The sequence below is a fragment of the Zootoca vivipara genome, chromosome 2 (genome assembly GCF_963506605.1).
Source record: "Zootoca vivipara chromosome 2, rZooViv1.1, whole genome shotgun sequence".
In the NCBI taxonomy this organism is placed as follows: domain Eukaryota; kingdom Metazoa; phylum Chordata; class Lepidosauria; order Squamata; family Lacertidae; genus Zootoca; species Zootoca vivipara.
In genome coordinates, this window is record NC_083277.1 from 115,186,426 (window position 1) to 115,213,545 (window position 27,120).

Genomic DNA, 27,120 nt, shown 5'->3' on the forward strand with positions numbered 1-27,120 from the left:
GGAGAAAAAGGAAAAAAAGGAACAACAAATAATGGTATTATTTATTTATTGTCTTCCTGTAAGACCTTTCTTGGAAGCTAACTAGCATGCATGAAGGGTCCTCCCCTCCAAGGTGCTGATGCCCCAAAATACAGGTTGTAGCCAATTCTTTTTCCCCCACCCATCCCTGGGTGTGTATCACAAGCAAGATTACTGTGTATAATACTAAAAATGGTGCTATTATTATTGTAAAACAAGTCTGTATTTTTTAACATCAATTGATTATAAAACAAAACCTTCGTTGGAAAGTACATTGATCTGATTTTGTTGTTTTTCTTAGTATCCACCGTTCTGAATTCTACCAAGCCTCATCTAAACTCTCTACTCTCTCTATACAAAATGAAGGAAGCAATAGGGTCAAACTCTCAAACGTCCCTGGTTTTTAAGCTACCTCACACTAAGGAAACATTTGTCAGTATGATCTCACCACCAGCCACAAAAGAAATGAGGCGTAAGTTTGGGAACTACCACCCCTTCCCACAGAAACAAATGGTGTTTAAGACTGCCTTCAACAACCTGGTGCCTTGCCGAACTACAGCTCTCAGACACCAGGTTGACTTAGGTTATGCTAACACATTGCTTCTCCCTTCAATTCCCTTGCATAAGTGAGACTTGGCTGATGGCAGAACGCTCCCCGTCTGAAGTTTACCAATTCCTTCTTCTTTTTTTGAGCAGATGAAAGTATCTTTTGTTAGCCAGCTTTGGCTGATTGTAAGCATAAGTACACTTTTGAGTTACACAGAGCTCTGTTGGCCTAATAAAGGATAGCTTCTTACCTATTTTATATTTCTGGGGCTGACATGGCAGGTACAACCTTTTTGTAAAGTTGGTCCCACTTTTGCATTCTCTCTCCCACCACCTCTTCTGCTTCGATTTGTCTGCTTTGAGTTAGTAAATCAAGAGCAAGGAGAGAGAGAGAGTGTGTGTTTCTGAAGTGCAAGGTAAAAAGAAGAGCAGGTTGCTGTTCTCCTTTAAAAACTAAGGAATGTAAAATGGCTAAAACACAGCCAGGCCCACAACATCACACACCCTATATTCTATCCTGATCACCCCCATCACCATCAATACCAGTTACTTTCTTTTATTTCTGCTCCTCCCACCCTTGCACTCAAGGTAGAAGGCTTTTCCTATTCCAAATAAAGACATCTTTGTTGAAGTTGCTCCATGTGTATTAATTTTCACCCTAAGAGGTAATCTTTATTAAACAATGTTTATCTTCCCTGGGGAAGGATTTCCAAGAAAAGAAGAAAAGACCAGAATTTCTTTAAAGGGGATGGGGGAATTTTAGTCTTTGTGTTCTTAATCAAGATAATTATTCTTACCTTACAAAGAGGTGAGAGCACAGTAACATTGGCGGCAGCTTTCCTTCACTCTGTCAATGGTAAAAGTCATTTCTCTACATTTAAAGATTTAAGCAGAAACCCCATTGAAGCACTTTTAACTTCTGTTGATTTCAGTGAGAGCTATTTAAGCTCATACACAAAATCTCCTTCCATAGCTGCCAAGTTATCCCTTTTTAAAAGGGATTTTCCCTTATGCTGAATAGGCTTCCTCGCGAGAAAAGGGAAAACTTGGCAGCTATGTACAAGTCCTTTACATACAAGTCCTTTACTTTGAATGGATTGTGCCCTAACTTCATTTAAGGCTGCAATCCTAATATACCTGCTTCCTTAGGTCTATTGAACTAAAAAGGGGCTTACTTCCTAGCAGATTTATAGGACAGCAGTGCAGTACATTATTAACTCGGCTAATTTTCCACCCTTCTTCCTGAAGGAGACCAGGGCAGCAAATATTCATTGGGGCAGAGTATACAAATAAGTAACTGCATGAGTGGAACCATTTCCTTTTGTGCAATTGGTCTTTCTCCCCACTGCCACCGCTCCGTTGTCTCCTCTGCCATCACCAAATCTGCCCCAGATGGTTGGCTGAAACCCCCAGAAGAGATTTATGGGGTGCACAGGAGGAGGGGAGTCCTTTTGTGCAAGCAGAAGTAGATCCCTTCACACAGAGAGCTACTAGGTTGACTACAACCCTAGCAGGCTTGCAAGTTTTGAGTTGTAAATCCCCAAGGTTGACAGCCACATTTTGTTCACCAATTTGTTTTAATTCATTCCAAGATTGTATTTAAAAAAAATAAACCTTTATAACCTGCCCTGCAACCTCATGGTCAGGGGACAGGTAAGGGGGGGGGGAGACTCTAGAGCCCCACAAAACTATGTTAGAAAGCATTCTTATCTTAAAGTGCAACCAAAAACACCAAGCCAACTTTTCTAAAGGTATTCTGCTTTGTCATCCAGAAATGATTTTTTACTTGTTACAACCAACCAGGCAAGTAGCTATGCATGAGCCCAATACACAACTTTTCCTTTGCCTAAGATCAAAGCAACTTACAATAAAACCGGTAACATCAAAGGCCACAATATTTCAAGATAACCAGGTAAAGATGGGCTTTTCCTTCAAGAGGGCACATATGTACATAAAAAGCTGCCTTATACTGAGGTAGCCAAGTATTTTATATACTCTGGGAGGTGGGCAACCTGTGCCCAGCCCCGCAAGAGACTATAACACTCATCTCTGACCATTGGTCATGCTGGCAAGGACTGATGGGAGTTTGAGACTAAAATAGGCAGAAGGCCACAGACTCCCCATCATTAGTCTACACTGAGCAATACTGAGCAATGGTGTAAGGCTTCCAAGTGATGGTGCAAGTTTTCTGAAAGAATTTTTTTAAAACCTTTGTGGTTTTCAACTTTAAACAATACATTCTCACAATCTTCAACCTTGGCTAAGCAATTTCCTTCAGAGATCAGCAGAATCACAGAATTAACTGTCCCTTGCAACTTAGTTTATTTGTCAACCAAATGAAAAACTTCAAACATGTCTCTTGTTTATGTGAAAACTACCTACCTCCCCCAGATTCAAAGTTTTTAACAAAATCATTTTCAATAAATATATAAACATTCGTTTACCGGGTGGGGTGGGGGACAATGAAATTGGCAACAGGAAGCATTCTGCCAGTTACCAGTTATCGCCAAGTTTTTCTTCTAAAAAGTATCATTATAATTTATGGAATAACAGAACATTTCAGTTTAGGACACTATGTTACACAACTGCGTATAAATAAGTCACCATTCACTTCAATGGCAGTAACAGCTGTGCAGGCACATGGAGAAGTATATGATAGTGGAACAATCCCTCAACTGAAGTGAATGGCAAAGGGTACCATGGAAGGCAACAGGATAAATAAATGGGCAGTCCAGAGAAAGCACATTTCGGGTCCCTAGCACCTCTGCTTTAAAAGCATCTTAAGGGCCTTTGACTGTGATACTGGAGAACTCATCAGTCAATGTGCACCAGCAGTATGAATAGGTAATGGGCAGCTCCTTCTAATTTCTTTTTAAAAAGACAATCAAGAGGACTATCTGAAACACTGCCATATGCTTCAACTTACTTTTCTCTAGATGGAACCCAACAGTACAGTGGTACCTCGGTTTATGAACACAATTGGTTCCGGAAGTCTGTTCATAAACTGAAGCATTCATAAACTGAAGCGAACTTTCCCATTAAAAGTAATGGAAAGTGGATTAATCCGTTCCAGACGGTTCCGCGGAGTACTTAAACTGAAGCGTTCATAAACTGAAGCAAACTTTCCCATTGAAAGTAATGGAAAGTGAATTAATCCGTTCCAGATGGGTCCACGGCGTTCGTAAACCAAAAATTTGTAAACCGAGGTGTTCATAAACTGAGGTTCCACTGTATTATGAAATGACAAAAGGGAAAGGGGGGGGGGAAGATCCCAAATGAAGGCGAGTCCACCAACTTGTTCTACCAATAAAACAGCTCAAACTGTTGGGAAAGACCTACCGGTACTTTTTAGCCTAAGTCCTTATAATATCAACCCGATGGTTTGGGCAATAGCCTCTGGAGCAACAGAATCATTCATGCCATTGACAGACTCCATGCAACAGCCCTTCAAATATGTGAAGATGGCTGTGACTCTTAACCATTCTATTCCCAGATTAAACCACAACCAACTCCTTCAATCTTTCCACCATGGAACTGGTCTCCTGCCATGTTCCCCATCTTTGCTGCCCTCTTCTGGACAAAAAAAGCAAGCAAAACAAAACGTCTGGAAGGAGGACAGTCAGATAGTCAACATACAAGCCAGCAAAACTCTTATCAGCAAGTGAGAACAGTGTGTCTTGGCAGCTGCTCACCGCTTAAGGTTCAGGATTCAGTGACCATCAAATCCCCAATGTGCTGTCTTCCAGATGTTGAAAGTCCCATTATCCTTGACCAGTGGCCATGCTGGCTGGGGATGATCCGAGATAAGGTCCAACAACATCTGCAGGGGCTACCTCTACTCTAAGCTTTTGCAACAGACCACAAAAAGGATGCTTAGCTGTTTCTTTCACCCAACTATGTTGTTTCATGGGGGCAGATCGTTGTGGACTATACAAGTGCTTTGGCTTTAACTCTTGATCAAAACAAAGGTTGTACTTTCAGTTGTTAAATTGGGCCTATCTTTCCTCTCCTTATAAGCTGAAAATGCATCTGCCTTTCCATTCCATCTGGCAAAGAGCTCTGAACAATTCAAAAGTTCGTTTGGGGAGCCTAATCTGGCCCGCCAGTTGGTTTAATCCGGCTCCTGTGTGAGTTTATTTCCTGGGATAAAATCCTAAAAAAAAACCTCAGCAACTTCAACCCTTAAAAAAGGATAACTTTGGTCTGCCCTCACAGCCCTTCACTTCATCAAATCTGGCCCCCTTTGAAAAATGTTTGGACACGACTGGCCTACATCTTCAACCAATTAGATTGGTTCGGTAAAAAGTCTTACTGTAACTATAAAATGGCATGTAATAGCCACCAGGGGGCACTTGGGACCATCAAATGATTAAGCGACTAACCCACCAGGCAAAAAACACAAGATCGTTCAAATCCAGTGACACAGCAAGGAACAACATCGCTTTCAGGCTTTCTCACACTGCCTGCCTTTTGCTTGTTCTTCTGCCTGCAAACCAGGGCTGTCCTGTCCTGTCCTGTCTCACACACCAACCCACACAGAGGCAAAATGGGAAGGTGCCGGCCACCTCACGGCTGCTGTCCCTCCACCAAAATCTCATTTACTGAGGTTGCACGGCTGCAGCTTCTGGCAAGATCAAGATCTCACCAGAACTCAGAAGCTGAGGCTACTTCTTGCTTCTCCAGTGAGTGGAAGGGGGCAGGTGCATCCCGCCCCCCCATAGGAGAAGCAGCGGTGATATCTCGTGAGCTCTACGATATCTCACCGGAAGCTGCAGCCAGTTTCTCCTTGCTTCTCCGGCAGTGGCAGCAGGGGACAGTCCTGCCAAGATTTCTCCACCTGATACAACTGCCTCAGTCCAACTTATGGGCAGGCCCAGCCCTGCCCCAAACCTATTGGTTCTGGCACAAAACATCACTTTTTGACTGCGAGATGGCCATTACACAGCAGCATCTTTATTCATGTGAATATTGAGGACCATGCACAATTAGGGTGTCTTATACAAGGAGTGGTGAAACTGTTGCCTTCCAGATGTTGCGGAACTACAACTCCCATCTGCCCCAGCCAGCAGGGCCAATGGTCAAGGATGATGGGAGCTGCAGTTGAGAAACAACTGCAGGGACACAGGTCTTTAGCCTTTCCAGTTTGGGGACCTACCTTAAGCCACAAAATGCCACTTTTTTAAAACAAAACAAAACAAAACATTCCCCTACCTTTTTTAATTGCTTACCTGCCAGCTCTCTGTTCTTCCTATTCTCTCCTTCTCTTTCCCTTAAACAACAAGGCTATGTTGGCTGGGACTGATGGGACTGGTGGTCCAACCACATCTGGGGACCCAAGGTGAAGAACCCCGACTTGGAACGTGTTGATGTTAAAGGCAGATGGCCTAATTATTAGGCTCTGGTATCAAGAAAGCTAATAATGGGGGGGGGGAATTGCAGGCACAGGAGATACAAGCCCTTCATCCTATCATATCAACTGCGAGACCCCAAACACAGCTTGCAAAGTAGTGTTGGGTCCCTCTTACCACAATGGCACCAGCCACTGACCAGCCAGGACCCTTACTATTCTTTCTCCAGCGGTAAAACCCAAGCCCCACTCTGTGGCGCTCCTCCTTGCTCAGTCTACGGCCATGCAGCTGTGCCTCATTCTTGTGCTGGCGGCAGCAGGCACCCACCCCACCCCTTGTGAGTTCGGCTCTCCCTTCCGGGACCCATAAGAGCCCCTCTATCCCCTCTTCTTGCCCACCACACAGGGACCAGTCTCCCCACTCCAGTGCATCAAGAGCACTCACTAAGCATGAAACCGCTTCACAGCACATGGAAGGCTTGGGCCTCTCCAGTTTGCAGTAGGAAAACGAGCGAGCATAGGATAGGCCAAGCGGTGCCATAGTAGGCCAGATATTTGCTTCTCGGCACACAAATAAGAATGGCTCCTCTGCCATGTGCAAGACCCCTTGTCTGGCAAGTGTGCGTGCACACACACCTTTAGGGATTAAAAGAAATCTCTCAGCTTGTGGCCTGCCCAGCTCTTGTTGCTTTTTCCTGTGCAGATGACCCCAGAACAGAGGCACTGGTCTTGTCCAAGGAGGGCTGGGCTGGGCTGCTCTGCTCAAGGGTCACGTGCCAAGCATCCGCCCCCCTACACCTCCTTCTCGGTCTGCAGTGTAGTACTATTGGTCCTCTCCGGAGCTTCCCCCCGAGGGCGGGGCTGGAGATGAGCAGCATTCTCGGGCAAAGGCGGGTGGTAGCGATACCTGTAGCCGTAAGCGCGAAGGTGGTAGCACAGGTATTCCAATGTGTACATCAATTCTGAGCTCACATAGTGAAAGGAGACAGCCAAGTCAGAGCAGCACTGGGGACCCTAGGAGGAGCAAAGGAAAACCAGGGTTAACTGTGGACCACGCAGCATGCGAGGACAACCATCCACTTCAATGTTGCTTCGCTAGCTGAACAACTGTCCTTTTCCCATAAAGGCAAAGGTAAAGGACCCCTGGATGGTTAAGTCCAGTCAAAGGTGACTATGGGGTTCCGGCGCTCATTTGCTTTCAGGCTGAGGTAGCCGGCATTTGTCCACTGACAGCTTTCCGGGTCATGTGGCCAGCAGGACTAAACCGCTTCTGGTGCAACAGAACACTCTGATGGAAGCCAGACCGCACGAAAACACCGTTTACCTTCCCACCACGGTGGTACCTATTTATCTACTTGCACTGGCATGCTTTCAAACTGCTAGGTTGGCGGGGATTCAAACCGCCAACCTTCTGATCGGCAAGCCCAAGAGGCTCAATGGTTTAGACCACAGTGCTACCCGCATCCCTTTTTTTCCATATGCGACAAGAAGCAAAAGTGACAACCACAGAGAAAGAAGCTGCAGACAGATCTGAGGATGCTCTCAATCTGAGGTTTGTGACACAGCCACAGCTGCCAATCCAATTGCTGTTTGCCCAATTCATCCTCCCTGCAAAACCTGGAACAAACTGCACATTGATCAAGAATCCGGTTTTGCGATCAAACTATGCATCCTTGATTCTAAGCTGCAGTTTTGTTTTATGAGGTCCGATTCCCCAATGGGCTAAGGGTTAATCCCCCTGTGCTGAATCAGGACACGTGTTGGTCGAGCACACAGGCTTGTTTGCAGGTCAGGGGTAGTCGAGGACACGGGGTGACACGAGTCCTTCTGCTGAGACAGGTCTAGCGTTCCAATGGCCTGCTCCTTCCTCTTTCCCTTACATCAGGGGTCAGCAAACTTTTTCAGCAGGGGGCTGGTCTACTGTCCCTCAGACCTTGTGGGGGGCCGGACTATATTTTGAAAAAAAATATGAACAAATTCCTATGCCCCACAAATAACCCAGAGATGCATTTTAAATAAAAAGGACACATTCTACTCATGTAAAAACATGCTGATTCCTGGACCATCCGCGGGCTGGATTTAGAAGGCGATTGGGCCGCATCCAGCCCCCGGGCCTTAGTTTGGGGACCCCTGCCTTACATCCACCTCAGCAGGCATAGCCTTTTGTTTTGCTGTCCACTCCTACCATCTATGTATGTCACAGGAAACCTTCATCCCATTACTGACTAAAGCCTTAGTTGGATTAGGGAAAAGGGGCATAATAAGCTTCGGAAAACATGAGGCTGGGGGGGAAGGGCTGTGGAACTGGTAAATGGCCTCCTAAAAGGGTCAGACAACGCAAAGCTCAGTGCCAATCCTTCTTTATAAGAACCCCACATGGAGAAATGCATGCTTATCAGAAATGCCAGGCATCCTCTAAGCCAGGAATGGAGAAGCTGAGGCCCTCTAGATTCTGTGGGGCTCCAGCTCCCATCAGCCTTAGCCAACATGGTCAACCGTCAGGGGTAATGGAAATTTGAGTCCATCATCCACAACCCCCGGGCATGCCAGCTGCACGATTCAATGAGAACAGGGCTGGGTGTGCACTTTGCATCATAAAGAAGGAAGGAATAATTGTGATTCTGCAACATTTAGCAAGCTGAACAAATTATTCAAATGACTATGTACATGTTTGCTCATTTTGCAGAAAATATTCTGCACCGGACAGCAGCTCTCCAAAGAATCTGGGTGTGTTTGGCAATGGACTCAGAGATTTTTTTTAAAAAATTCATTTATTAAATCAGGATTGGGGAAGCTGTGGCCCTCCAGATGCTGTTGGACTGCAACTCTCATCTTCCTTGACCACTGACCATGCTGTCTGGGGATGATGGGAGTTGCAGTCCACCAATATCTGGGTGACATTTATGTCCTCCCGACTTTCTTCCATGATGGAGCTCAAGGTTCCAGATGTTCTCCCATTCAGCTATTGGCCAGTCCTACTAGGTCTGCTTAGTTTCACTTCATGCCCCTTCAGCTTGGGCTATGAAAAATGGAAGATGGTGAAAGACAGGCTAGGAAAACAGAACGGCGTCAGGTGACCGGCAGGTGGGTGGCCACACCCACCTGTAAAACTTGGCCCACACTGAGCCATGGAGATAAGGACCCTGCCCACTGGTCAGATCCAGTTCCTTACCCCTGGTATTGGGGCCGGTCTGCCCAGGAGGTGGGCTGAGGCAGCCGTCTCAAGTAGCGGAAGCCCGAGGGCAGCATCTCTAAGGGCAGCTTACCTACCCCACCACCCCTGGTGGAGAAGCAGTGCTGGTTTCCAGCGAGATCTTGCAAGATCTTCCTGAAATCTTTCGGGATCTTTTTGAAATACCGAATGATTGCAAATCTCTGCAAGATCTCGCTAGAACGTCTTGTCACCAGACTCACACTAGGCAAAAAAAAAAGTCTCCCTGAAGCAGAGCAATTCTGTTGGCTCTCTTTCATGCATCTCACAGCTAAACACAAGTTAACCTAATTAATCCCCTTGGCCTTCTCAGTTCTCAGGCCACTCATATTTCGGGCAACTTTACCTTCCGTATTCCGAACATTCCCCTTTTCTGACTAAGTACCTGTGAGCCTCCCCTCATATAGACCACTCAGATTAAAAAAAAGGAAAACCAAAAGTGGGGTGGGGAGACCCTCTTTGCTCCTTTCCCTTGCTACATCCTCCTGCATAAAGCAGGGCAAAGTGCCTAATGATATTAACTCTTATCACCTTATCCACAGGGGTGCCACAAATTGCCTCCATCACAGAGAAACTTCCAATTGCTGGAAGCTCAGGGTGGAAAAACACATAGAATCATAGAACCGTAGAGTTGGAAGAGACCACAAGGGCCATCCAGTCCAACCCCCTGCCGAGCAGGAAACACCATCAAAGCATTCTTGACATATGGCTGTCAAGCCTCTGCTTAAAGACCTCCAAAGAAGGAGACTCCACCACACTCCATGGTAGCAAATTCCACTGCCAAACAGCTCTTACTGTCAGGAAGTTCTTTCTAATGTTTAGGTGGAATCTTCTTTCTTGTAGTTTGAATCCATTGCTCCGTGTCCGCTTCAAACTACAAGAAAGAAGATTCCACCAAAACATTAGAAAGAACTTCCTGACAGTAGGAGCTGTTCGGCAGTGGAATTTGCTAGGAATATGTTAGGAAAGGAATGAAACCAGGTTTCCTGAAGAAGTGAGCATCACTCACTCGGTAAAATCCACACATCCACCGACAGCTGGAGGGAAATGCTTTGGGAATGACTGGAGCACACAGACCTCGTGCCTCCATTAGAAAAACCACACGAATCTGGGATCGTACCTCCGGAATCTTTCACCAATGAAAGGCAAAGACACTCTCCCTAACCAAAGGGCAACGTCTCACCCCTGTGCCTATTGTTGAAGGTGCTTCTCCTAGCTATGGCATGCACAGGATTTATTGGAGGAGATTTCTGATTTGGGAAATGTAAGGCCAGCTGCCTGCCGGGAGCTGCCGCGCCCCAACAACAACAGGAACCAGGATTGAATGCATGTCCTGCACTGATGTAGTAAAGAGAATGTTTGTTGTTCTGGTTAAATAAATACCAGGAGTAGGTGAGGGAAGCAAATATTGCCCTATTAAAATGTTATCAGATCTTCAACATAATCTCCGACAGCTGCAATTTGTGAAGGAGCAGGTTGAGCCTTGATTATAAGTCACTTTGGCCTATTGCCATACACACACTTAAAGGGTAAAGGTAAAGGGGCTCCTGACCATCAGGTCCAGTCGTGTCCGACTCTGGGGTTGCGGCGCTCACCTCCCTCTATAGGCGAGGGAGCCGGCGTTTGTCTGCAAACAGCTTCCGGGTCATGTGGCCAGCATAACAAAGCTGCTTCTGGCGAATCAGAGCAGCGCACGGAAACGCCGTTTACCTTCCCGCTGTAGCGGTTCCTATTTATCTACTTGCATTTTGACGTGCTGTCGAACTGCTAGGTGGGCAGGAGCTGGGACCGAGCAACGGGAGCTCACCCCGTTGCAAGGATTCGAACCGCCGACCTTCTGATCAGCAAGCCCTAGACTCTGTGGTTTAACCCACAGCGCCACCTGGGACCCGGCAGTAAAACCAAGTTGGACAGGACTTAACCTCAGAGCAAACATGAATAGGAGCTCAGGCTGTTTTCAGGTACATAAACTCTCATCCAAGCACACTAACTAAAGTTGAGAGGCAGCTGCTGCCTGCTTGGAGGTCTAACTTCAACTCTCATCAGTCCTAGCCAACACAGCACTGTGTTTTTCTTTGATTGCTGACCTACTCCTTGACTCCAGTTCCTGACAGTTCAGCACTGTGAGACAGGGCTATGAAAGATGGTTTCCTTCCTGAAACGCTGCCCCAGAACTCCGTGCCAGAGCACAGGGCTTGGACCCAGGTTAAGTCCCCAGCATCTCTCCTTTCCGAAACCCCGGGGAGCCACTTCCCTGCCCCTTCCCCAAATGGGATACAGTCACCTACCTCCACAATGGGGTAATAGCAGTAGTTCCAGTACCAGAAGCTTTTCGAGAACTTCTCCGTCAGGTGAGATTCCGGCACGAAAGGATGGAAGGTCTCTCTCCCCTCTGTGTCCCGCGAGTCCCCAGCCTCCACGCCCATCTTCTCCAGGCACTGGCCCAGGGCAAGGTCCTCTACCGAGGTCGTGTGGCTGCACACCTTGGATTCAAAGCCAGCCACAAAGCGCCGCAGGGCCTCTTTGCTGAGGACATAGCCAGCTCCCCCGCTCATGTAGCCTTGCTTGGCAAAGGGCCGGAAGCGCTTGCCAAAGTAGATGGGCCTGTCGGCGGTGTAGTTGGAGAGCAGCCACCGGAGGTTGTCCACCACCACAAAGGTGTCGTCGTCAGCCTTGAGGAACCAGTCCGCCTGCTCCAAGTGGTGCTGATGCACGTACTGGAAAGCCCGGATGGTTTTCCAGTAGAGCTGGTCCCGGCCTTCCTTGGTTCCCAGCCCGACAGTAGGGAAGTTGTCATCCTGCACAGAGCTCATGAAGAGGACCACGTTGCAGTGGCGCGACCAGGTGGCCTTGACATGGCGAGCCTTCGTCTCCAAGTTACTGGGGCCTGTCATCACCCAGCACAGGATCCGCACCTTGTCATACAGCTCATCAGCCACACTGCTCTCCTCACCTGAGAAAGAGGCGGCCACAGAGTTAGCATAGACGCTTCCGGTTATAGGGCTTGTATTACACATTTGGTTTATTTATTGAAGTATTTCTAGACTTCCCTCTCACAAAACATCAGGGCTTCATATACCAACACAAAATCGTTAATTGAAAGTGGAGACAATAGAGAAACCTTTCCCTGTTTATCTGTTTGTTTGGCCGCTCCCCTGCAAGGCCCTTTCCACCTGGCCCAGGGAGTGGGGCCCAGACTCACCTGCTGTGCTTCAGAGGCTCCTGGGAGACTGGAGGGACATTGCCCTGTTGTGAGCGCTGAAGGCCGCTCCCTGCAAGGCATTTTTCCACCTGGCCTACGGGGTGGGGGCCCAGACTCGCCCTGCTCTGCTTTAGACCAGAGGGACATTGTCCTGCTGTGAGTCCTGAAGAGCCCAGATTCACTGGAACAAACTCTGGGGTTGGGGCAAATGTTGAAAGTGCTTTTAAATGCTTTTAAATTGTTTTTAATCTGTGGCTTTTTAAATTTTGGTTTTTTTCTTTTGTTTTTTCTCTGTTGGGGCTGGGGATTAGTTTAATTTTAGTATAATTGTAAATTGTTTTTTTTAAAATAAGTTTCTACTGTTTTATTGGTTTATCACATAGTTTGTATTCTGTTCTGAAGGGGAGAGTGGGGATGAACGGGGACACCCGAAATCAGTGATCACGGGGAGGAGGCCCTTGGAGATGGACCTCACTGCCTGTGGTGGACATTTCCCCAAGTAAAGAGCTTTTGGGATAAGATTTATAATGAATTGAAGAAAGTGTTGAAAAAACACGTTCGTTAAGAAACCAGAAGCTTTTTGACTTGGGATAATTAGAGAGGAATTACCCAAGAAAGATATTACATTTTTTCTGTATGCCACAACAGCAGCTAGAATTGTATTAGCAAGGAATTGGAAAACTGAAGATATACCAACGGTGGATGACTGGCAGATGAAGCTGATAGAATTTATGGAACTGTCTGAGCTGACTGGGAGACTCCGGGACCAGAGGGAAGAATCGGTGGAAGAAGATTGGAAGAAATTTAAAGTTTATTTAGAAAAGAATTGTAAGATTTGCAGTATTTAGCAAAGGATTTGGAAGTAAAAGGAGGTTGTAGAAGAGAGTTAGATAAGTGTACTATTATTTTATAACATATGTATTAAGATTTAGTTAAGTGATATTATGTTAATGTATGTTTAAGATTTAATTAGAACATATTTATATTCTCAGATAAGTATAAAAGATTTATCGTATTGATAAGGTATTAAGAGTATTATTTGGTTTAGATAATTATGAAAAAGATTGGAATCAAGATTTGGAAAGTGCTGATTTGGAATTAAGATTTGGAAACGTAGCTGGGAGGTGTGGCAGAACCACATGGAAAGAAAGAAAAGGAAGAGAGCTTTTGACCAGCAAGAAGCCCTGAGAGAGAGAGAAAAAAGAATGAATCTCCCTCCTCTCCCTCCAGGCTATTTTTATTATAATCAAGGTGGCAACCCGAAATTCAAACGCTCCAATAAGATCCTAGTACAGTGAATAATTAACAAAGCTATCCTGAAATCCTACCCCCTTCCAATATCTCCCTTATCAACACTACAAAGCATGTGAACAGGAGCAGAGGCAGGAAATTGTAAAGCAGTAAAACACACAGGAACCTGTGAAAGATAGCAGATCTACATCAAAGGCACTTTGGATCTTTATGGTAGGAAGGATGTTGCCAAAGAAGAATGCAGGATGCCCTTTTGGCCAGATCTGTAGTAAGCATGTGAGACAAATGCTTTAGCCAAATGGCTTGTGCCTGAATTATTGTGCAATGAATTATTAAACATTGACCATGTTGCAAACCCTGCAGAATTGCATGCCAGAACCCATGTCTGAAACTGGTTTAGGCAAGAGCACCCTACTAGACCAGATTTATTTAATCCAGGAATATCCTGCTCGATTAGCCACTGACCAGATCCTTTCAAGGGACCCAGGTGGCGCTGTGGGTTAAACCACTGAGCCTAGGGCTTGCTGATCAGAAGGTCGGTGGTTCGAATCCCTGTGACGGGGTGAGCTCCCGTTGCTTGGTCCCAGCTCCTGCCAACCTAGCAGTTCAAAAGCACGCCAAAGTTCAAGTAGATAAATAGGAACCGCTACAGCGGGAAGGTAAACGGCGTTTCCATGCAGGGGCGTAGCCAGGATCAAAACTAGGGGGGGGGCAAGCCATGGTCGTTCAGGGGCGGGGCCCCGAAGTGGGAACGTGGGCGGGGCTACAGGGCCAGCTGGCCTGATGATATCGTGGCGGCGGCCGCGGCAGCGGCCACCTTGTGCTTCTGGGGCTGGCAGCATCAGCGGCTACCCTGCTTGGCTGGAGAGGACGGGAGGGTCGGGCAGGCGAGAGGGGGTGACAGGGCGAGCGAGGGCGAGGCAAGGCACGGCCGCAGACACGACGGCTCCAAGGCGTTGCTGCATATCAGCATAATATTTCAACCATGTTGTGGGTTCAAGCCCCACCTTAGGAAAAAATTCCTGCATTGCAGGGGGTTGGACTAGATGACCCTTGTGGTCCCTTCCGACTACAATTCTATGATTCTATTGATATATAGCCATAGCATATGCATCATTCTGCTTTCTTGAATTGTCCTACTCCTAGGCATAGCAGCCAACTCCTAGAGGCCTAGGTGCATCTCCCCCCCCCCATTTACTGGTAAATACAGTGGTACCTCGGGTTACGAACGCGATCTGTTCCGGGTCGCAGTTCGTAACCTGAAAAGTTCGTAACCCGAAAAGGGCCCGAACCGCTGCTTTGCGCATGCGCAAAGCGCTATTTCTGCGCTTTGCGCATGCGCAAAGGCGTGCGGCGCTTCTGCGCACGCGCGCACGGCAAAAATACTTCCGGGTTTGCGAAGTTCGTAACCCGGGTTGTTCGTAACCCGAGGTGTTCGCAACCCGAGGTACGACTGTACTGTATTTTAAAGAGTCACCCCCCCCATGTTGATGGGCTTTCTATGTGGGGCTTTTCTTCCCCCCGCCCCGTATTTTATTAAGGATGGAAGAGGGAAGGAAGAAATAGAGAGAGGGATAACTCATATTTGTGGGTGCCTCTGGGTGATGCTGTGATGCTGGAACTCTGCAGTAAGAGGACGGGAGGGTTGGGCAGGCGAGAGGGGGTGGCAGGGCGGACGAGGGCGAGGGAAGGCACGGCCGCAGTCACGACAGCTCCGAGGTGTTGCTGCAAATCAGCATATTTCAACCATGTCGTGGGTTCAAGCCCCACCTTGGGAAAAAGATCCTGCATTGCAGGGGGTTGGACTAGATGACCCTTGTGGTCCCTTCCGACTACAATTCCATGATTCTATTGATATATTAGCATAGCATATGCATCAATCTGCTTTCTTGAATTGTCCTAGGCATAGCAGCCAACTCCTAGAGGCCTAGGTGCCGCCCCCCCCCCAATTACTGGTAAATACTGTATTTTAAAGAGTCACCTCCCCCCATGTTGATGGGCTTTCTATGTGGGGCTTATCTGCCCCCCCCCCCGTATTTTATTAAGGACGGAAGAGGGAGGGAAGGAAGGAAGAAATAGAGAGAGGGATAACTCACATTTGTGGGTGCCTCTGGGTGACGCTGTGATGCTAGAACTCTGCAGCAAGAGGAAGATACTGGTACGCCTGTACAGGAGCCTTGCAAGCAGCTTTCTCTCTGCTTGATTTACAGCAGGCACGTCCAACAGGTAGATTGTGATCTACCAGTAGATCACTGGATGTCTGTGGTAGATCACTGCTAGATCACTGGCACCCCTAAAAAAAGCTCACCCAAAATTTTCCTCCTCCCTAAAAAAAGCTGAACTATGACCTGAAGCCCTAAACAAAAATGGGCCTCCCTTCCTCCTAAAAGAAGCTCAACAAGTTTGACCTAAACTCAAAAAAACAGGGCTTCCCTTCCTTAAAAAAACTCAACAGCTTTGACCTGAACCCCCCAAAAGGGGGTAGATCACTCCCAGTTTTTAACTCTGTGAGTAGATCAGAGTCTCTTGGGAGGTGGCCACTCCTGATTTACAGTATACAGATGCAGGAGGAGGGGCAGACTGGAACACCTCTGCTTTTTATAAACATCACTGTGTCTATCAAAAGCTACAGCCCCCCCTTTTCTTATTCATTTCCTTTTAGCCTTGCAGAGCCACCTTAGTCAATGCACCCTCATTAAATCGCCAATAGAACTCTTAATGTGATCCCTGAATGCTCATTAACAACTACCACTGAAGAACAATAGGGTGAATTGGTCAGCTATCAAACCTTGCCTGAAGGGATTTTCTGCTCCATTGTCTTAACTGCTTAAGTACCGGTAGCCACTTTGCTTTATTTATTTGATGTGTTTTTGTTACAGCTGTGTTCCCGCCTCCCCCCCCAGCAAGTGGAGAGCTGCTCTCGCTAAAGCAAAGCCCTTTCCACTTCAGTTTTTGGAGGGGAAAAGTGCTGGTTATGGTCTGTAAAATACAATAATTTTTTGCTTCTAGGGGGGGCAGCTGCCCCCTCCTGCCCCCCCTTGCATACGCCCATGTTTCCATGTGCTGCTCTGGTTCGGCAGAAGCGGCTTTGTCATGCTGGCCACATGACCTGGAAGCAGCCACTCCCAGGCACCAGTCTGGCAGCCACATTCTGAATTAGTTGTAGCTTCTGAGTCACCTTCAAAGGTAGCCCCAAATAGAGTGGAAGTGCTTTTTTCTGGGGGTGGGGGATGCAGGGGTATGCATACCCCTAAATATTTTGTGAATCTTTGTACTTTTGTCCATTTACTGTATTTATTTTTCCCAATTTGAACTATAAAATGGTGATTTTCTTGGGTCAAAATGAGAGTACCCCTAAACATTTTTAAGGGGAAAAAAAGCACTGCTTCTACCTAAAGGCCCCTATTTATATTTCTCTGTTGCACCACTAAGGAACCTGCATCCTTCCTGACGTTCTTGCACTCCCAGCCTCCCATCAACCCCAACCAATGTGGTAGATAACTGGTAGATCACTGGTTCCCTCCAAAGCAGCACATCAACTTTGGCTCCCCCCAAAAACCTCAACATTTTTGCCCTGCACCTCCCAAAAATGGGGCTTTGCTCCTCCCTAAAAAAAAGCCCAACAACTTTTTGACCTGAACCCCCCAAAAGGGGGTAGTTCACTGCCAGTTTTTAACTCTGAGTAGACTGCAGTCTCTTGGGAGTTGGTCACCCCTGAGATAAGGCATTATCATGTATCCTGGCAGACAGGAGAGAAGCAACACACTCAAATTTCTGCTGGGGACCACCTCTTTCTGTGATGTATGTATGATGTTTTGGGAGGTGGTCATGAGCTACAGAGGAGCCAGTTTCAAAAGTCTACATAAGAGCTTGCACACCCATGTTCTGGGTTCCTCTCCTCCCTCGCTGTGCGGGGGACCCTGTTGCAACAGATCAGGCTTACTAGCTGCTTTGGTTCTCAACATTCTCTGGTTGGCCTCTGTTATTTTCTCCTACCGATAGGGAACCTACTTAAGGATTCTATACGGGCTCTTAGATACCCTATAAGGGAAAGGGAGCAGTATTTTTCTTATAACACTTGCCTCCCTCTCCCCTCCAGCCCTTACCTTCCAGGTGCGGGTGTGCCACGCTGAAGAGAGCTGATCTATCGACAATCCACTCCGGGTCCTTGTAGCCACGCGGCAGCTGGGTGCCAAGGTGTGGGGGCCCTTCCCATGTCAGGTTGCCCATGAGGTAGAAGGTGCTGACAAAGCCAGCGATGAGGCCCAGGTGGAACGCCAACAAGGAGCTCTTGGAGCCAAGGAACCCCATGGCCACCTGCGGCCGGCGTCAGGGGTGGAGGACGGGAAGAGCAGAGTGCTTCATGTGGCCTGTAGTGGAGGGAAGGGGAGACAGAAGAATAAGAGTGAGGGGCCTTGCCTAGAGATATGGCCGCTCTGCTCCCAGTGACAGCCAAGGAGTTAATAGATAACTTGGGTCTAGCAGCTCAGATCCTCACAGAAACCACATCGGCTGTATTTATTTATTGGATTTTGCTGTAACACGGTGCTCTCAGAGGCCTCCCTATCTAAGGGAAAGGTCAGGTCCACACCAGCTTAGCTTTAGAAATGCTGTAGAACAGGTGTGCAGAGGGTCCCAGGTTCAATCCCCGGTATCTTCAGGTATGGCAGGGAGAGAATGTAATCTGAAAATCCTAGAGAGAGCTGCTGGCAGTGTTAGAAATTCAGATATATTATCTAATTGCCAAATGGCACCTTAAACCTGGGCTTCAGTCACCACAATGGGTTGTCTAGATCTGTTACACCCCCTCCGGGAATAATAATAATAATTCCTATACCATTTTATATTTTAAAGAAAAAAATCTCAAAGCAGTTTACAGCACATTAAATCACATAAAGCAATCCAGAATAAAACTGATTCAGGCTTCAAGGAAAATATTTCAGATCCTTCTCTAAGTGACATCTTGCTTTCCCCAGCCGCCAACTTGGCATCCAGAGATCTCCATGTGGTCGCAACTGGACCGACATCAGTCACAAAGCGTGCCTGATGCCTGTCTAATTCCGAACCGTGGCTGCTGCCCGTCAGTGTAAACAATACTGAACTAGATGGACTATTGCTCTGGCTGCCTCTACGGTATGTTCCTAATACAGTGGAACCTCGGTTTATGAACACCTCAGTTTACGAATTTTCAGTTTACGAACACCGCAGACCCATCTGGAACGGAATAATCCACTTTCCATTACTTTCAATGGGAAAGTTCGCTTCAGTTTATGAACGCTTCAGTTTATGAACAGACTTACGGAACCAATTGTGTTCATAAACCGAGGTACCACTGTAGTAGAGAACGTCTATTGGTTTATTTTAATTTCCTACATTGATAGCCACCTCTGTTCTCCAAGGAGCTCAAAGTGGCAGACGTGCTTCTCTCTCCACCCCCTCCTTATTTAATCCCGACAAGCCTGTGGGGTAGGTTAGGCTGAGAGGCAGTGACATGCCCAAGGTCATCCAGAGAGCTTCATGGTTGAGTGGGGATTTGAACCCTGGTCTCCCGGGTCCTTGTGCAACACTCTAACCACTATGCAACATGCACCTCGTTCTTTTCCTCTTTCCTTTTAGCCACGCTCCCCCCTCCACTCCAGGAGGACTGCAGGATGCTCGGCACTAAGGGTTCTTGTCTTAATGAATTGCTGTTACAAACCCAGCTCCATCTTTTATTAATCAGTTCAAAGTGACTGCTAATTAATCCCTCGGCCCCAGAGGACTTAACGAACTAATTGCCCAAAGAGTTGGGAGAAGCGGCGGCGGCCCTCGAGGCAAGAAAAGGCAGATGGCACCATGGAAAACTCTTGTACCCTGGGGGATAAATATTAGGGGTGGAGGCTAGATTCCAGGGAGGCTTTTGCCAAACTGGGGCCTCCAGATATTTTGGACTACAACTCCCACCAGCCACCACAGCTGTCCTAGTTTGTTATGGGCCACGTATAGTTGAGGGAGTATTATTAAATATTATTATTATTTTGTTTATTGAATTTATATACCGCCCCATACCCAGAGGTTCACAGAACAAAATAAAAATGTAAAACCACAAAATATATAATCAAAATTAAAAACAACAACCCAATTAACCCCTTTTATAGCAGGCTTGCAAGGGGTGGCTGAGAAGAACTCAGGAAAGCAGCCACAAGAGACAAAATATGACAGATTCTTCTTTTACTCCTGCTGCTCTCATTAAAAATGGGATGCAGGAGGGGGAAGACAAAAGAATGAAAAGGGTGGGGGATTTGTTACAAGTGCTGGGCAAAATGTTCCCTTCATGCTCCCTGGGTGAAAAAAATGGGTCAGACTCCCAAATTTATTTTATACCCTGGCACATGAGCGTAGGCGGGAGGGCAGGGGGGCAGCTGCTCCCCCCCATCAAGTAAATAAATAAAAATACTTAACTGACCAACTGCGTTGCAGATAACTTGGTTCTGCTCCCCCCACATAAAGCCTCTCCCCCCCCAAAATAAATCCTGGCTATGGCCATGCCCTGACATATCGGTCTAAAACCCAACAGTTTCCAGGGCAGTATTGTTCCAGTATAATACGAACAATATAAAAAAATAATAATAATCACGTAATTTACGTTTTTATATTGCGTTTTTTATCTTGTGAACCATCCAGGGACCTGCAGGCATAGGGCAGTATACAAATTTAATAAATAATAATAATGGCAATCACCTTACAATGGCATCAAATAAGAAATGTGCCCTAGTTAGAAGGGAACTGAGCCAATATGAGTAAGGGATTTATTTATTTATTTATTATTGTTATTGTTGTTATCGTTATTATTATGGGGGGAAACGCCTCATGAAATAATTTGTCTCTGCCTGCAGACAGGTCCACAGGTCTTCATGACCCAGGCTCACCTGTCTGGAACCCGAGGCCTCTTCCCCACCAGACATTTAAAGCACTGTTATATCGCTTTATGGCTTCCTCCAAAGAATCCTGGGAACGGTAGTTTGTTAAGGCCGGCAAGAGTTGTTAGAAGACCCCAGTCCGCTTCTTGGAGCTGCAATTCTCAGAGTGGCTTAATCCCTCTTCCCAGGGAACTTCGGGAAATGAGGGCCTCTTCACGACTCTCCGCACCTTTAATGGACTACACTTCCCAGAATGCTTTGGAGGAAACTATGATTGTTCAAGTGGTATAACAGTGCAGCGGAATGAGCTCCTGTTGCTCTGTCCCAGGCTTCTGCCAACCCAGCAGCTCGAAAGCACGCCAGTGCAAGTAGATAAATAGGTATCGCTACGACAGGAAGGTAAACTGCGTTTCCATGCGCTCTGGTTTTCGTCATTGCGCCAGAAATGGTTTAGTTATGCCGGCCACATGACCAGGAAAGCTGTCTGTGGACAAGCGCCTGCTCCCTCAGCCTGAAAAGCGAGATGAGCATCACAACCCCATAGTTGCCTTTGACTGGACTTAAGCGTCCAGGGGTCCTTTACCTTTTTACCCTAATAGTGCTTTAAATGTCTGGTGCAGATGTGGCCTGAATTTATTCTCCCCTTCTGTCCAAGGTGACCTATAGGTTAGTTGCTAGGTGGACAATGCAAGAATCAAGCCAAGTGGCCATTTCCCCCCATGGTCAGTACAGTGTTGTTGGCAGAAGGCCCAGTAATGTATTTAGTGGGAACACAATCGGTTATATGACAGTGAAATGGGGAGATTATCTGACACACTTTCTCTCTCTCTCTCTCTCTCACACACACACACACACTTTACCCTTGTCTTACACATGAGATAGCTTCAAAACCATCACTAACTGAAAGGGAGAAACATCTGTTCAGACCCAAACATCCTGTTGGGGGTGGGGAGGAGAGTGTGAATGTTTAGTAACAATTTAGGTTCTATCCACACCCCCAAACTGCTTCTCCTCCCCAGCCCCCAGCTAGTGAAATTCTACGGAGAGCCAGTGGTTTGCCAAAACACATCACCGGGAGAGGTTTCCATAGCAACAGAAGGGACATCTCTCAGCCCTACGGAAAGCCAGGCCCAAGCGACAGAGGATGGAGAGGAGCCCCCTCTTCTGCATGCTAAAAGGACACTTTATGCAGACTAATCACTCTTTCATATCTCTACACCTTTCAGAATCGCCATCAGGAGGATAAAAGGACAGATACGGTAGTTTTCTCTTTCTCCATTCTTTCAATGCATCCACGGTTAAGAACAGAGTAAAAACTGGATTCCATGTTTGTGGCTGCAGGACCGTCAGTCCAGATGAAGGCTGCAATCCTAAACATACTTTATTTAAAGACCTAAAAAGAGCCCTTGCTGGGTCATCTTGTCCGGCACCCTGTTTTCACTGTGGCCACCCAGATGCCCATGGGAAACCTCAAGCAGACCTCACTCCTGCCCAGTTCTAGATATTGCTGGACTACAACTGCCATTGTCTCTAACCTATAAGCATGTTGACTGAGATTGATGGGAGTTGGAACCCACAACATCTGAAGAGCCACAGGATTCCCAGACTAGCCCAAGGACCTTCAAGCTAACATTCCCCATGTGGGTGCCTGAACTGCAGAGGCAGCTCTCTTTCTTGTACAAATTCATACCTACAAACCTCAGCAAGATACAGTGGTTCCTCGCTTAACGAAAGGTTTTTTCTAGTGGAGGTTGCCTCGCTAGACGAATTCATTTTACGAAAAATTCGTCTACCGAATCGTGGTTTCCCATAGGAATGCATTGAAATTCAATTAATGCGTTCCTATGGGCCAAAGAAAATTCAACAAAATTCAATGCATTCCTATGGGATTCGCTAGACGAATTTTTCGTTATAAGAAAAGACCCGTGGAACGAATTAAATTCATCTAGCGAGGCACTTGGAAGGTGAACTTATGGGTGTCTTCCAAAATCCTGCCCAGCTCTTCACGTGGGTCCATGAGTACCTCAGGCCAGTAATGGACTAGAATAGTTTTGCTTAACCTGCTCACCCCCATTTCCATGGTATTTGGCAAAGGATAACCCAGCTGAGGTCTATGCATGCGCGCGCGCACACACACGTGGTTGAAGCTGCTTTCAAACCACAAATCATAAAACCAGAAGAGGTACAGTAGCAGTTCAGTCAGTTGTCTGGACAGATTCAATGCACAACTTGAATTGACTTTAGAGCTTATCACCATACACCTAGCCATAGCTGCCAAGTTATCCCTTTTTTTAAGGGATTTTCCCTTATGCTGAATAGGCTTCCTCGCGAGAAAAGGGAAAACTTGGCAGCTATGCACCTAGCCCATGTCAACCTACCGGCAACAGGACACAGCTCATGTTAGTGGCCAGTCAACAAAGACTAGCTCCAACAAGTCTCCCAGCATTGAAGTGACCAGGCCCGGCTCTATTTATGCACTCAGCAATTGCATGGATAACATTTTGAAAGCAAATAGAGCTTGTTGGGATTTATCCTTCACCGCTGCTGTGTTCCTGAGATTTCAGGTGGAAGACATTCCTAGTCCTACCTGGAGATGCCAGAGGTTGAACCTGAGACCTTCTGCTTGCAAACCAGAGGCTCAACCACTGAAGACAAGCGGGTCCTTGGACAGCAGCTCCACAGTAGACTGCTGTGTACGTTATGTGTGGCAAACTGGTATACAACCAATATTAAACCCACGCAGGTGCCCAGTTCAGCATTCTAGCACATCCACACTGGGACTAGGAAGGCAAAATCAAGTTGCCTTTGGCTCTTCCAATGTGTAAAAGGATTTGCTGCATTGTGCATTCAACATTGCTTTATGCTTTCATTGCATCACCGTTATAATCTTAAATTAGTTTTCATTTAACTTCTTATGCATGATTTAGAGAAGTTCTTTTATGGGTTGAAAGGTAGATAAGTAAGCCAAGTCCCTTGCATTCACCGTGGAAAGCCAATGAGCACACAGCAAAGGTTGCTCCCCAACAGCTGCCAGGGGTCAGTGGAACCAGACACACCCTGTCCTTGCATATCACAGGGCCAAGGATCAGATGCCCCAAAGCAGCACATTCAACCCCATTTTATAGTTTTACAGGGCCAGTGCAAGGAATAAAGAAGCTATTGGCAGTGGATAGGCTCACTCAGGGAGCTTGTGCTACACACCACAGGTGTGGCAAGTAGCTGTGATCAAAAGGGATCTCTTAGCAATCCCAGGATCTAGAAAAAAAACAGCTCTCTAGAATTAAAGGGACTAACATACATTGTTTTCTGCCTACCATCCCTGTTGCTAGGACCAGAAGCAACTGTGAAGAAGGAACAAGGGTTGCAGAGACAGAACTAGTTTTGATTCTCACGCCCCCCCAAAAAAGCAGGTTTCTGGGAGGGAGGGAGATGAGAATGGAAAAGGGGGAGGGAGAGCTACAGTGCAGCTGAAGGCATGCCTGCCTCCTCAGAAGTCTGCACCCTTGACTTACTCCATGTAAGCGTATATAGTTTGCAGGCAGCCTTGCAACAGGCACACAAGCAGAGGAAGCTGCCTTGCACCCTTGATCCACCCAGCTCACCACTGTCGACTCTGACCCGCAGCGGCTCTCCGGGGTATTTTTTTTCGCTTTAGGAAAGGTGGGCGGCATTCCCTGCCCTGGAGATGCTGGGGATAGAACCTGAGACCACCTGCATGCCTGGCAGACGGCGCTCCCCGACGCTGAGCTAGGCTCCTCCAGAGGGATTACAGGAGATAAGAGGGGAGTGATAGGAGCCGATTGGGAAGACTACGGGGACTGGAAATACGAAAGGGGTATGGGGGGGCACGAAGAGGAACAGGGTGCCGCAAGAGGGTTTGCTACACCTCTGAGCATCTCCGACCGGGAGCTACAAGGTTAAGGGGGGCGGGGGACCGCGATGAATTAGGATGCCGAGATGGGCCAACCAGCCTCATATTTATCAAGGAGAGCGCGGCGTGGGAAACCTTGGAGCATGCAGGAAATTGCTCGACGTTACCTTTTTTGCTCCCCAGATGCACCGATTGGGAGAGGGTGGAAACCGACCAGCAACTCCGGCTACGCTCTTCTTCGCGATGCCTCTGCGCGGTCATCGAGGAGCCACAGCGCTTCTGCCCTCGGCTACCCTAGCCGGCCTCCGGGTTCGCCCATTGGCTGAGAGATCGCAACTCCTCTCCCGATTGGTGTCCTTGCTCCTCCCAAAGAGGCATGCAGACGCTGAAGCGGCCGAGCCCGGGCAGAGGAGGGGGCGTGGCTTTGCCCGCTTGTCTGGAGATGACGCGCTGCCTGGGTGGTGGGGGGTCCGGGGTGTGTGGGCGAGGGTCTGGTTTGGGGATTGCAAGCCAGCATGGACGCAAGGCCAATCAATCTTTGCGCCTGTACTTCTGTAGCTCAGCCCTGTAGAATAATAATAATTAATAATAATAATAAGACAGACAGCGCTCTTCCGATCATGTGCAGAGCGCTTTCCCCTGGAAACGGATGAGAATCCTGAAAGCACGTCGACCTTTGCTCACGCTTGTGCCGGATGTAATCCTTCGCGGGATGAAATACACGTGTGTGTGTGTGTAGGGAGGCGAATTTAAGTAGCAATTTTTCATGAGCAATCAGTACAAACACACCCCGCCGGAGTTAAAAGGGTATTTTGCGGGGTGGGTGGTGGGGGCCGTGGGGCGGATGTTAAAGAAAAAATATGCTTAGCGCTGCCACTTTTCCTTAGGAAGAAAAAGTTGTCATTGCACCGCTTAGAATCATAGAAATGTAGAGTTGGAAGGGAGCCCGTGGGTCATCTAGTCCAACCCCCTTGCAGTGCAGCAATATGCAGGTGGCCTGAATGGGGATCAAACTCACCACCTTGGCGTTCACGCTCAAGTCATCTAAACTGACACTCTTGATCAGGATTAGGGCTCCACGTCAGTTTCCTGCCAAGAATCCTCACCTTTCAAAGGTACCCTCTTCAAGAACAAAGGGCAACCGTAGGTACAATCACAAGTACACCCTCTTTGAATTATGTGGTTTTTATGAATCAGGACATAATAACAATCAGCTGGTCTTAGGTAAAGGTAAAGGGACCCTGACCATTAAGTCCAGCCACGGACGACTCTGGGGTTGCCGCGCTCCTCTCGCTTTACTGACCGAGGGAGCCGGCGTACAGCTTCCGGGTCATGTGGCCAGCATGACTAAACCACTTCTGCCGAACCAGAGCAGCGCACAGAAACGCCATTTACCTTCCCACTGGAGCAGTATCTATTTATCTACATGCACTTTGACATGCTTTTGAACTGCTAGGTTGGCAGGAGGTGGGACTGAGCAACGGGAGCTAACCCTGTCGCGGAGATTCGAACCATCGACCTAGGCTCTGTGGTTTAGGCAAATACAACCTCACCTGTGTGCTACTTAGCCTCTTCATTCCTATGGAAGCAGTAAGGGCGTACTTAGTTTTTTCACACAAGGCTTCTCCATTAGGGCTTTATATTTGTTAAATAAAGCATGACACAGTGTAATACGTCATGTGTTGTTGTTCATCAATAATAACAGCAACAATGGATGATACATAATACGACAGAATTCAAAGAGGGTGTATTTTCTTTTTCCCATGACTGTATGCTCCCTAATTTCACTCTCTCTCTCTTAAAGTAAAAGCTCATTTTATTACAACAGCAACAAAACAAAGATTTCGATAACTTTCTTCCTGTTGTACATGGCTGTAAAAGTTTTACAATTTCGCTTCTAAGTTTGCAGTCTGCAGGCAGCCCTGCTCCAAGAAACCATATAAATCCTTCCTTATAGCCCCCAAAAGTCTCTGCTCCTAACTCTCTCCTACTTCAACCTGACCAGGAAGATAATTTCCATTTTTAAAAAGCAAAACATGCATACTCTAGACCTAGAAGTCTGGTACATTCCAAAGTGCCTCAGCACAGATTCTCACGGCTCCTACTGCTTTTTATGATTTGTCTAAAACCACAAGATCCCTTTAACTTCAGGATCAGGCTTAATCCACAGTGAACCATGCCGGGGTGGGGTGGTGTTTCGTTCTTGTATTTACATCCAACTGTTATAAGAAAAATACTGCTCCCTTTCCCTTGTGGGGTATCTAAGAGCCTATATAGAGTCCTTAAGTAGGTTCTCTTTTGGTAGGAGAAAATAACAGAGGCCAACCAGAGAATATTGAGAAGCAAAGCAGGTAGTAAGCATGATCTTTATTAAACTGTTGCAACAGGGGCCCCCACTCCCCCACGCAGGGAGGGAAGAGGACCCTGAACAATGGTGCACAAGCTTTTATATAGACATTTGAAAATTGCCTCCCCTGTAGCTCAGAACCACCCCCCAAAACATCATACATACATCACTGAAGGGGCGGTCTACAGCAGAAAACCTGTCTGCCAGGATCCCTGTGTCACGGTCCGGTTGGCGGGCATCAGGACCAGAGGCAAGATGGTGGTGAAGAAGCAGGAACAGGTGCAGGGCTGAGGGTCCAGCAGCAGGCAGTTGCAGGGTCAAGGAGCAAGGCAGAGACGAAGGTCCACGGGGCAAGAAGCAAGGCGAAGGCTCAAGGAACAAGAAGCAAGGCAAAGGCAAAGCAAGGGTCCCAGGAGCAAGGAGCAAGG

At 47.2% G+C, this 27,120-nt stretch overlaps 1 protein-coding gene across 2 annotated transcripts; it reads right to left on the bottom strand.

Moving 5' to 3' along the window:
* Positions 1-4: 4 nt before the first annotated feature.
* On the bottom strand, positions 5-24,605 carry LOC118079220 (glycoprotein-N-acetylgalactosamine 3-beta-galactosyltransferase 1-A-like). Of its 2 annotated transcripts, XM_035103256.2 has the most exons (4): positions 24,513-24,605; positions 17,682-17,945; positions 11,411-12,075; positions 5-6,925 (listed from the first exon to the last, which is right to left on the bottom strand). In XM_035103256.2, exons 2-4 carry the CDS (start codon positions 17,884-17,886, stop codon positions 6,704-6,706), a joined length of 1,092 nt encoding a protein of 363 aa, XP_034959147.2. In that variant the 5' UTR covers positions 17,887-17,945; positions 24,513-24,605; the 3' UTR covers positions 5-6,703. The 2 variants fall into 2 exon arrangements, with proteins under 2 accessions (XP_034959147.2, XP_034959138.2); XM_035103247.2 differs by lacking the exon at positions 24,513-24,605 and having other exon boundaries at positions 17,682-18,319.
* Positions 24,606-27,120: the final 2,515 nt, after the last annotated feature.